The sequence below is a fragment of the Lates calcarifer genome, linkage group LG4, assembly GCF_001640805.2.
Source record: "Lates calcarifer isolate ASB-BC8 linkage group LG4, TLL_Latcal_v3, whole genome shotgun sequence".
Classification (NCBI taxonomy): Eukaryota; Metazoa; Chordata; class Actinopteri; family Centropomidae; genus Lates; species Lates calcarifer.
The window spans coordinates 7,580,847-7,593,024 of record NC_066836.1 but is presented as its reverse complement, the minus strand read 5'-3'; the positions used below and the strand labels follow the sequence as shown (position 1 = coordinate 7,593,024).

General features: G+C 37.2%; 1 protein-coding gene and 1 pseudogene across 4 annotated transcripts; one reads left to right on the top strand and one right to left on the bottom strand.

The window, feature by feature from the left end:
* Positions 1-69: 69 nt before the first annotated feature.
* On the bottom strand, positions 70-4,396 carry LOC108884176 (excitatory amino acid transporter 1). Of its 4 annotated transcripts, XM_051069916.1 has the most exons (12): positions 4,255-4,396; positions 3,834-3,946; positions 3,729-3,746; positions 3,400-3,537; positions 2,590-2,797; positions 2,451-2,493; positions 2,283-2,361; positions 1,956-2,142; positions 1,470-1,703; positions 1,200-1,394; positions 632-766; positions 70-416 (listed from the first exon to the last, which is right to left on the bottom strand). In XM_051069916.1, the coding sequence occupies exons 2-12, from the start codon at positions 3,919-3,921 to the stop codon at positions 272-274; spliced, it is 1,470 nt and encodes a 489-aa protein (XP_050925873.1). In that variant the 5' UTR covers positions 3,922-3,946; positions 4,255-4,396; the 3' UTR covers positions 70-271. The 4 variants fall into 4 exon arrangements, with proteins under 4 accessions (XP_050925873.1, XP_018533389.1, XP_050925874.1 ...); XM_018677873.2 differs by having other exon boundaries at positions 3,729-3,946; XM_051069917.1 differs by lacking the exon at positions 4,255-4,396 and having other exon boundaries at positions 3,725-3,870.
* Positions 4,397-4,560: 164 nt separating this feature from the next.
* Positions 4,561-9,939, top strand: LOC108884129 (complexin-4-like; annotated as a pseudogene).
* The last annotated feature ends 2,239 nt before the right edge of the window (positions 9,940-12,178 follow it).

Genomic DNA, 12,178 nt, shown 5'->3' with positions numbered 1-12,178 from the left:
ATAAGTTAAACACATGTTTATGTCCATAAATCGCAGTACCATTAAATATATATATATATTAAGACTGTGTTAGATTTTTGAGGGTAGTGTATTTAATACTCTAACTTCTGAACAGCTTCCAACAATTGTGGAGGGAAAATCATATTTCATATGGCATAACATTTCATATCTAACATCCCATAAACAGATTTGCACTCTGCATAAAGTGTGCAGTTAATCCCTCTGGCTCATCAAATAATGATGGTTCAGTTGGGCCTCCAAAACTTGTCAATCATGAAGCACAGAGCTGGAAGCTTTCTTCCATCGGGCTCTCCTCTGCAGGCCTGGAGCTCTGAAGCTCATGTCTGGACAGATGATGAACTACACCCACACCAATACAGTCACCCAGGACATTGATGGCAGTCCTCAAACGATCCCTATTAACAAACATACATGAAGATAAAGTTATAGTAGGAAGTTGTACATGTAACCTGACCACAACTACAGGAAATAACGTACTCACTAACCTCTAACACCAGTCATTAACTACATGTCTCACCTCCAACCTTTACCCCAACTTTAAAGTCTGAAACCGCAAAATTTAATTTTCTATCAAGATCTGCAAATGACACTTGTTTAAATGTTCACTTACAGAATCCAGTCAACCATCATTAGCAGTGATATATCTTCAGTTGGCAGTCCAGCTGATGACAACACAATCACCATGAATACCATGCCAGCCTGTGGGATGCCTGCTGCACCAGTGCTGGCAGCTGTGACAATCAAACTGAACAAGAGAGACAGTATAGGTTATGAAATGTGAACCTTATTATGTTATGAGAAATCAGGCAGAACCCAACCCTCTTAGCGTTGACCACTCATGTTCATGGATCCACACATTGAAGATGTACGTAAAGAGAGCCCACTAAACGCTATGGGAAATGATCCTGCATAATGTCAGTGTTCCCCCTACTCTTCATCTGCTTAATCTGTGGTGACTCATGCAAAGGCAGAGAAAAGTTGTTGCTTATGTTCATAAAAACAGTGTAAGACTGTGTGATCATCACTGTGCTTCACACAGGGGTCAGATTTTCCTTAAGCTAGATAGACACAAAGACGGTTAAAGAAAAATACAACAACCAGTTTAATCACATTTGTAAAACTTACCGCCTGGATATAAGGGCAATTTTTACATGGTTAAAGTTTCCATTTGAACTTACCTGAGGACGATGATTTGTCCCACGTTAAAGTCCATATTATGAATCTGGGCTATGAATAAAGCTGCTACTGCCTCATAGAGAGCTGCACCATCCATGTTCATTGTGGCGCCTGTAGGCAGCATGAAACGCGTCACTTGTTTGTCCATGCTGTGATTTTCTTCCATACAGCGGAGGGTTACTGGTAGGGTTGCAGAACTGTGAGGAAAATGAGGGACAATGACGCCTCACTATTGTCCATTTCTTATCTTTAATATTAAGACTCTGACTCACCTTGAAGAAGTCCCAAAGGCAGTGGTGAGAGCCGGGAGGAGACTGCTCATAAATCTAAAGGGATTCTTTTGTGTGACAACAAAATAGATGAGGGGCAGGGTGAACAAGCTGTGGATCAGCAGACCGGTGATCACAGTGAGAGTGTACATGGTGAGTTCGCGACCTATCTCTGCAGTGTCTGTCATCTTCAAAATCTGTCCTGCCAGCAAGAAGAGGATTCCCACCGGGGAGTACCTGTGAGACTCAGCAGAAGAGAGGAAATGAAAGAAGCGTCACCAGGCTGTCCTGGATATTCTGGGCTTTTTTATTACACATCCAAAACCTCATCACAAAGACAAAGAAAGATAAAAGGAGAATCTGAATGGCACTAGAGATGATTCCAAATCCCTAGACAGATAGCACTGAAAAAACATTATAAAATGCTAAATATATGCAGAATACTAGAAAGACAGCCAGTTCATATAAATGTTAGCTTCTCCTGCTTACCAAACAACTATGTTGACTAGATGTAGGATGGCTTTATTCAGGCAGTCAAAGAAATCCCTGAGGGGCTTTCCCTGGGTTTCCATACTGCCCAGAATGAGGCCGAAGGCAACAGAGAAGACCAACAGACCCAAAATATTTACCCCATCTGAGGAGCCCGGCATTGGTACTCTGTCATCTATAGAGGTCCCTGTCAGTCAAAGTAGTGGTGAAATGATGTTGTAGTAATAATAAAACAATAATGAAGATTAGGCATTTCAGTTCAACATAAAGGACAACATAAGGGATCAATTTGTTCCAAACAGCAAGATGACAAAAAAGGGAACTCACTGTTTTTACTGGCCTCAGTAATGTTGATGACACCAAGATGATTTCCTATGGGAGCACTTCTGAAATAAACTGTTTTAAACTGGAGTATAACCAAATGTTAAAAGATGGTAAATGTAAATAAGTGGCTGTATAAATATAAAAACAAACCATAGCCTTTGCGGATCTTACCTTCCTGAGACAAGCCTCAACAAGATTTGAGGGGACCATGTTTCTGTAAATAAAAAACACAGATTTCTTCTGGCTGGAGGCTGATATATCACTGCATCCTTACAACTTCCCTATAAGTAATAATTATCAACATACAAACCTGATCAGATCTAGAAATGCATCCACGCTCTGCACAGCCTCCACTTTACCACTAGAGGACACTGAGGTGTTCCTGGATGAGTTCCCTGGCTGGATGATGACAGCTAAAGCAATGCCAGTGAACACAGCAATAAGTGTGGTGACCATATAATAGCTGAAGGCCCTCAGTCCAATTCTCCCATAGACTTTACTGTCCACAGATGACATGCCTGAAAACAGAAGATGGCCATAGTGTATGAACATAAACCTGATGAGTTTATACATTTGCTATTGTGATCATTTATATACAACCCGATTCACTCCTCATTTTCCTCATAATGTAGGAATAATAACCACATATAGATTAGTAAATCTTTTAAAATATTTTGGACATGTATGTGGAGTTCAAAAATATTTTTGTAGCTCTACACAGGTTTTAAAAATGGAAAATAAAAACAGACAAGTTCATCAAATGTTTCAGGGATTCTTTACAAAATACAAAGTTCTGGGGAAACAATACACAAAAGTCTAGACATCAAACAACAAAATTGCAGGATTGAAAATGTTGATACTTAGATGAAACTGATTTATCCTCTATATAGTGGTAATCCTGGGACATCTAACATACTTTTGATCAGTATTAGCAGTTGGTAATTCTTGCATGAGCCACTAGCGTGGCTATTGATTGTGTTTATCTACTGTGTGTTTACATACTGTGTTGGTTATCAGGGAACTATTACCACAGGTAATTTGGGTCAAACTGTTTTTTTATTGATTGGCTGAAAATTGTACCTGAAAATCCAGTTTAACCAAGCTGAGGTGTGAATCTAACCTGTGATCAGACTGGAAATGATGAGAGGAAGCACCGTCATCTGCAGCATTCTCATCAGGAGCTCTCCAGGAAAGGTTAAATATGTTATATCCCTGGCTGACATATTAATGTGTCGCAGAGCAAAACCCAGGCCAGTTCCTCACAAATGTAAACACAAGTCGGCAAATAAATTTGTCTGTTCAAAACATCAAAAGCAGCAGAGCCAATACACAGAGTAATGCTAGAGAATAAGAATGCTAATAAAAAGCATGTGGCAGGTTGCAAGAAAACAGATCAATATTAGGTTAAAAGACAACTTTCACAGTGTAATATGTTTAAGAATCACTCACCCAAAGCAACAGCAGTCACTGAGAAAACAACAAAAGCATTTCTCTTGAAAAAAGCCATAAAAGATCCATTCTGGGATGACAATAAATGACCTGGGGGTTCATTACATTTGTGGTACGTCTGGGTTTCCTGGGGTTCTGTAACCTGTACTGAGTCCAACTCAGACAAGTCATCAGAGGTCAACAGCTCTTTCATAATTAGTCCTTACACACAGTACAGACTGCAGAAAAAAAGGAAACAAGTCTTCAGTCTATTCTTAGCATTAAAAAAAGGACTGATACAACAATAATCCTGAAGGCGTTTCCAAAGTTTGTCAGAAGACATATACAAATATACAACATGAGAAAGCAGGTTAAACTTGTAAAAAAACAAACCTGTGGTTAAATAAAGAGACAGAAAAGTCAGTAACATTACATAACAACCTGTCTACAACCTGCAGACTATAAAGAAGTGAAAGAAAAAAATTCTCACATTCTTCCCAGACTAGTGGTAGTGATGTAAAAGTAAAATACAATAAAATACATTTACCTTTAAAATGCTACTCCTTGAACAGTCATAGCATCAGTAAAGACGGCATGGTCAACAGGTAGGAAAGTCCAGTTATTCTCCTCTTGGCAGACTGAAGTTTTCCAACAGAGTGACCTTACCACATTAATCATCAGCTTTTTGTTTGTCCAAATGGTTAGTGTTTGATTAGACAGAAACTGTTGTATAACAGTATAATGTACTATCAGCTGACATTCTATTAAGTCCTATATTTTCTCATAGAAAAAAATGTGTTGCTGATTAATAGGTTTGTAATTCAGTATGAAGATCTGAATAACCTTTCCCAATTTTGTTCATGTTTAAATGAAACCATTTCTTGTTGAGCCTTCATCTCTTGATCTTAGTTGCTTATTCCAAGTCCATATGTGTGTATGTGTGTGTCACACACCAACCAGACATCACAACTGGATCTGTCCCGTTTTACAATAACTTCTTAAAATTGGATAATTTGAGTTCCGTCTGCGGGAGAATAATTTAAACAGATACTCTGTAATTAGGTTATCTTAAGTCCCATGAGCTTAATGTCCAGAGCCTTATTAGTTCTGTGTAGGGTACATAGGTTTTAGGTCAGTGAGGTGTTAAGTCCACAGCGTCCCTAAAAGAGCTAATCAGGGAGATTTTAAGTATCTTACAGCTACTTGAGTCTGCTTAAAACACAAATCTACTGGTGACAGAGGTCCTATCAGGACACACCAGTAAATCCACAAAATATCCTATAACTAGTGTGAACTGTCCTGTGTATCTGTAGATTATGGTGGGATGGACAATATCAAATGTCTATCAATTTCTGAAAGTTTGGTCCAATTTCCCTGAAAATGTCCTAAAACGATTTGACTGAACTTGGTTGTAACATCCAAACCCTATCTGTAAACCATTAATAAATGGTTACATATACTTGGGTATCTAGCTCATTAAAACTCAATATATTTTTGTTAGGAGTCAGTGGAAACCATAAAAGATCTGAAGGAGAGTCAATATCAAACCTACATATATATATGCCTTATATGAAATACAATGTTGCCATAGTGGCCTTTAACTACAGGGATGATGTGCTAATGCTGAGTTCAAGTGACTGGCAATTTAGTAACTAATGTTTCTGCAAAGTTAGAATCTGTGGGCTATTACTGCATTATGGGATTTATTTGTACTGTCTTGTTTTAATCAGGAATAATTGCTGGTTAGTGAGGTAGTCTGTGGTGGCCTACATCCTGAGGGTCTATCCTGCTGCATCTTATTGACAAGGTAAAGACTCTCCATTGTCTGTGTGCGGCCAATTATGAGCTAAGCTCTTTAGAGGTTTTACTCCAGCCACAAGTTATTGATACAGTCTAATCATCTTGACGCACAATAGCCAAGGTGTCAGTTTGGGAAGTATGAGTATTATGAGGCTCTTGTTGATAATTTGTTGATGTACACATTAAGATTGGATTTTAATATCACTCTTCTTCTTTCCATCAGCCTTCAGATTCACTTTCCCTTGTTCGTGTAGGACTGAATAATGTGCATTTGAAGTGAGCTATGGCGTTTCTCATGAATCAAATGTTGGGTGATAAGTTGAGGAGTTTTACTAGAGGTGGTGAAGACAACAGTAAAGCAGGAGCAGATGGAGAGGAAACTCCAGAGGCCAAAGGCATGTTCAGAGAGGAGTCTGAAGAGTACCAGAGGCAGCTGGTGGAAGGAAAGTGAGTTAACAGAGATGCCTACATTATCATTATTACAGCAATACTGACTATAGTGCTGAAAATAATATTTATGACTGCACAACAGATAAACTAAAGAGAATATGCTGCTTAAATATTGCATTGTGTGGAGGACACAGTATGTACATATACCAAGGATAATAAATAACATTAAAATGTCTAAAGTTGTGTCTGTCTGTGTGTCTAAATATGTGTGTGTCTGCCACTGGAGGCACTTTGTACAATAGATAACACTGAGATATTATATGAGGGGTAGAGTAGAAAGCAGTTGTAAAGAGAAAATATGACCTACATACTGTATCCATAAGCAGGGATTAGCAGGTGTGATTACTTAAAGTAGGGCTCCCACTTCATGTTTATCTCAGAGCCACAGGTATAAAAACGGAAATAAACAAAACAAAACTGGTGTGCAACACCTTTTTTTTTTTTTTTTTTTACTCTAACTGTCCATATTTGAATGTGGACCAGAGGCACCACGTTAATGAGGACCATGTTGGTAGCACTCCGAAACAGGTGGGTTTGCATTTCACAGCCATGATTCATGGTTATTACACAGAAGCTGCCATCTTGTTGTCTTGTCAGAGTACTGGTCGGTGATTTTGAGTTTACAGTCACTTAACCACAAAATTCAAACAATGTTACACAAAAACTGTCTCTTCAGGTGAGTCAGCTCATGTTCTTGGTGTTTGCGTTAAATAAATACAGCAAAATAAATCTTATAGTCTGCAGAAATACAATTTTGTGACGGGATAATCTAAAAACATAGGAAGTAGATAGGAAGAAAGTTTTGACTGATATCAACTGAAAGTGATTCACTGAGGCATCCTAGACTTTCTTAGAGTAGTTATAGAGGTATTACACTGATATTACCACATTAATATCATGAAAACACAAGCCTAATCTTATATCCTTATTTTATAATCGCAGTAATATCACTCTACATATAACATACTGTTTTCAGCATGGACCCAGTGCCAGCATGATATCTGTACCAAAGAGGAGGAGAAAATATAGTCTTTTTAAATTGTCACCTGGTGAAATGTGAACCACACACAGTACAGTGCAGACCAATACAACAGTCGATACATAGAGCCGAATAAACACATCACATCACGGTAATAATTTTTACAATCTTGCATAAAGATAAACCTTTGTGAATCTCCTTTAGCAAACTCCTCCAGAAGAGGTACAGTACATTTGCCATAAAAGACAATAAGTATCCTGGTCAATTTAGTGGAAGGTAAATTGATAAAATATTATTAACTGTAATAATCAGATATCAGCACCATTTGTAAACACAATAGCTGGAGTTGATTAAAGGTTTTTTAGTTTAGTTTTTTTTTTTTTTTTAAATAAAAGTGTGTGGTTGTATATTAGGCCATTTGAACTTCCTTTCCTGTGTGGCTATGTGTGATGCATGTGTGACATCAACGGATGCGAGCCGGGCTTATAAGGTAGCTTTAGGTGGAGGTTTATTTTCTTGGGGCTCAAATTAGCCAGAGAAGCAGATTAGGCTCCATGTGTAATAACTTGTCAGGGCTCGGTTTCAAGAAGCCACCATTAAACACGTCTCTTAGCCAGGGCACTTTAAAACAATAATTATTTAATCACCTTACAATATTAAGTAATGCTGATGTGTTAGGTATCTTCAATTAAGTGAAAAGGCAAACTGTAATGAAGTTAAAGTCTCACTGTCCAGTTGAAGGTGTGGCAGCCTGTATAAGACAAGTTATTTCTTTAAAGTCAAGTGGCACAGGAAGTTCAATAAGACAGCTGAATTCATTTTAAATCAAGCGACAGCAATACAAAAACATTTCTGTGTGTTTGCTGTTTTCACTGAATCTGGAGATAGAATCACTGATTAGCAAAAAACTGTATCTATATTGAGATCATGTTCGTGTATTGACAGCTCAGAGGTGGAAGGGAATAATGTGAAGAAGTGCAACCCCGGCCAAGACATCAAGTAACCGCGGATCTGTGCCAAGCTGCAGCTCTTGGTGCAGCTAATCTTATTAAAACAGAGTCAGGGCCTGAGCAGACCGCCCTTAAATAGACATGGGTCAAATCTAGTACTAACATGGAAACTGCCCTACAGCCCCAATGACGACATTACTGCAGGTACACTTACAAAAGTTGGCTTATGGCACAAATGACATTAGTTCAAGTTTTCCAGACCAGACAGGTAAATCTGGATTGAAGAGGTCAATAAGTTTCTCCTCTGCTTTTACAAAGATAGCTCTGCTGTTACTGTGCAACCACAAGGCATTTTTTATGTTTATAGAGAGCGAGTTTAAATGAAATTAAATGTCTACTATTCTACCTGGATTAGTTCACACAGTCTGAGTCATTTGCAGGAGTTGTATTTGTCTTTTATTAAATTAAACAAAGGGAAATTAAGATCAAGACTTTACCCTAAGCCTATACTATATAATTTACCCACACATAAACCAGACACACCGTAACCTTTAACTAAGTCTGCTATTAGGGCAACTAACAATTATTTTCATTATTGATTAATTTGCCAATTATTTTTATTATTAACTGATTAATTGCTTGGCCTCTAAAATGTCTGAAATAATGAAAAATGCCTGCCACAGTTTTCCAAAGCCCAAAGCATCATCTTCAAATGTCCAAAACCTATAGATATTCATTTAACTATAACATAAAAGAAAGAAAAGCAGCCAGTCTTCACTAATGAGAAAAAAATGTTTTGAATTTTTGCCTAAAAATGGCATCAAGACAGCTGAATTTTTCTCTATTAACTGACTAATCAATTAATGGATTAATCGTTTCTGCTTTAAATGAAAAACCGGCCTAAAATGTAACCAGAAGAGAAGTGCAAAGGCAAAGTCACAGTTATGCTATGACTTCAATTTTGTGGTTACAAACAAATTGATTACAACAAATAGCAGTGCTGGTCTTTGTGAGGTATGATTAAACCAGTTAGGATTTTAAAGGAGTATCATATAAACAACACTGAAAATGAATTGGTCTGTAAGTCCCCTTGCGCCTGCACCAACTCTCGATATTTTTATAACAAACAAGGATTTCCAACTTGCTTAACCAAATCAAAACAGTACAGTGCCAGTAACTGATTAGACCAATAAGATAATGTTTCATAGAATGAGCTCATTGACTCTGATCAGGCATTCGTGTTGAGAATTGTTTGCCCTTGCTAACAACATTACTGTAATGTGTTAATGCTGCTGATATACAACACTGATCTTTAAGGAAAGCTTTACTCAAAGCCACCTGCTTCTTTGTCCACCCGTTAACCTTTTAATACACTGCCCTTCTGCTTGGACACACTTGTTTGGGTTTAGGCCTCTTGGAGAAAGCCATATAATTCATGCACTAAATGGACCGTAAAGATAATAATAACAGTGAACTGACATAACAAGGCCTTTGCCATAGAGAAGGCAAAGTGGCCCTGAGATATAAAAACAGACTTCCAGATGTAAGGGATGTTTTGCCTTTCTAGAGGGATATTTTTTATCTACTCATTTGTTGACACCTAATTCCATTACTAATCATTTGGACTAAAATTATTCATTTTATCCCAGGTTGCTGTACTTTCAATAATTGTATTTAAATAATAATAATAATAATAATAATAACAATAGTTATTATTATCATTATTATTATTATTATTATTTCAATAATTATTTTCACATATTTAATGTATTAAAAAGTTCCTAAATGTAATAATGTTTAACATCTCCTGTCACAGAATTCTCAAGACACTGCAACAGTTCAGATGGTCGGAGATGGCACTGACCTGCCAGAGGACCTTGCCAAAACGTTGGATGAAGACAAGAAAGAGGAGGAGACCAATGATTCATTCTTCCATAAACTTCAAAATACAGATGTGGATGCTAAAACCAAAGCCCAGGCCACAGTGACAGTGATGAAGCAGGCTACAGAGAAGTGTGCCCTCATGTGACTATTGTTCATCAAAAATACACTGTACTTGCAAAACACCCAGGCCCTCAAACGTGGTTGCATTAAACGCAGTGTTAGATGAAGTTCGACATGTATTTAACAGCTAATTATTTGAATCCAGCAAGAACTGTCTGTCCCACTTCAAAGGTATTAAAGCTGTTGACTGAAGGGCTTCTCTACCTCACAAATCTTAAGATGATTCTCTAAATTAATTTGCGACCTTAATGTTAGAACTCATTTGGTTTATTTACAGTGGGATTATTTGTGTGACTTTTTTTTTAACATATACCAAATGTTATACATATCAAATAAACAGTCTTTGAAGTGATAACAAGCAATCATTTTTTGAGACACTAGTTCAGCAGCTATGTTTAAAAGGTTAAAGGGGTTAAGTTAGACTTTAAGTGGGAATGATTAACCATTGGGCGAGGAGGGCCCTAATCTGAATGAATGGAGGAAGGGTTAACTCCTTTGACTATTGTGAAAACCAAAAGATTAAAAGATAAAGTACCAGAGTGCTCCAAACATTTATTTCTCCTTGATCTAATGACCATCTCTTTCTTTCCAGGGGTTATTTATTGACTGTGTGTCAGTGTAGAACACTAAAAATAAAAAACAAAACAAAACAAAACAAAAAAACCGTCTTGCAATAATAGCTTTATAACTGTGATCCCCTCCCCGGGCATCATTCTGACATATGACAGACACAAGCACATGACTTAAACCTGCACAAACACATATAAACCCACAGATGACAACTGAACAAAAGGGTTGTATATAGAAGATACAAACAGAGATAAATAAATAAAGTCCGCATTGTAAGATTTCAAAGAAACTTTGAAACTGAATTTGCTATAGAAAAGGGCATGACCAGAAAATATACATTTACATTTGTCACAAATAGGGTCTACCTCATGGTTAAATCTAGCATAAGTGCGTAACGTGCACACATCTAATGACTTTGTCGACATCAGTTCAAATATTAAATAAGTAGACATTAGAGTAGCATAGTAATAGGACAAGTACTGAGTAAAAAATAATCAAATTAATCAAGTTCTGTAAATACATCCAAGATTTACTTTAACTATAGCACGTTCTCTATGGATATGGTTTACTGTATGTGTCCACCTTGGTTTGGCAGGGATTTTGAACTGCTTATATCTACCTATAGAACATATTACAGTACATACTGTTTAATCTAGGATTAAACTTTTTACCCTAACACCTGCTTGTCCCCTCTGTTACTTGACAGCCACATTTACATTTCTTGTTTTGGTTGATAATTTAAAAAATACATCTTTTTTTCTTATTATTCTTTTTCTTAAAAAACAAACAAACGGACAAACAAAAAACAACAACCCCTCACCCCTGTGATAAATCTTTCATTTCAAAATTAAAGCATGTCATTCTGCCATAAATAAGGGTTCAGTTTAAGGTCCTTAAAGATACTGATATTGAACTAGCACATCTACAACTGTACAAGACAGAGCACACTTTTCCATCACATTTCAGCACAGGCTGATCACATGACCTGTCTCTCAACATTTTACCCTCCCTTTCCATCATCTCTCTGTCATCCCCCTGCTGCTCACCATCCCCCTTTCCCCCTGTAAGCTGACACAGCTCCTTTAAACATTAGCCGCTTTCTTCCTAATAGGATCTCAGGGGCTTAAATTGTCATCTGATAAAACTAAGGAGCTTGATAGCTATGCTGCACCCTCTTAACCAATTTGTACTCAATTAGGATAATGGGGAAACAAGCAAAGAGGGACAGCTTTAATATATTAATGTGATAAAATGATTATCAATTTCCCTTGTCTACGACCTGGGTGGTATTATGAGCATCTAGCAAGTCTCATATTAATATTTGTCATTACTGAAGTGGACCAAACAGTGTGGGACATCAGAAACATTTGAATCAGATCTGAGAATTAGTTCCACATTATCGGTCAATCATGGCATAGCATTTCCAAATACAGATGTTCAGGACCAGACATTTTGACCTATCAAACATGTATAATTAATAACAATTCATTATAAGCTGAGTTCCATTTAGCTGTGTTATTCCAAGGCCCCTGGATGCATTGTACAAGTTAGTGCATTGACATACTTAAATGTAACAAAGCCATTGTTAATGCTGAACCACTGAGGCACAGTGGTTTGATTTAACACAAACATGTGAAAGTCAACTGAAGATACAAATTATTACTTTTTGCTTACACTGTTAAGATTCAGTGCTGCAGTATAGAATGTATGTGGTTGCT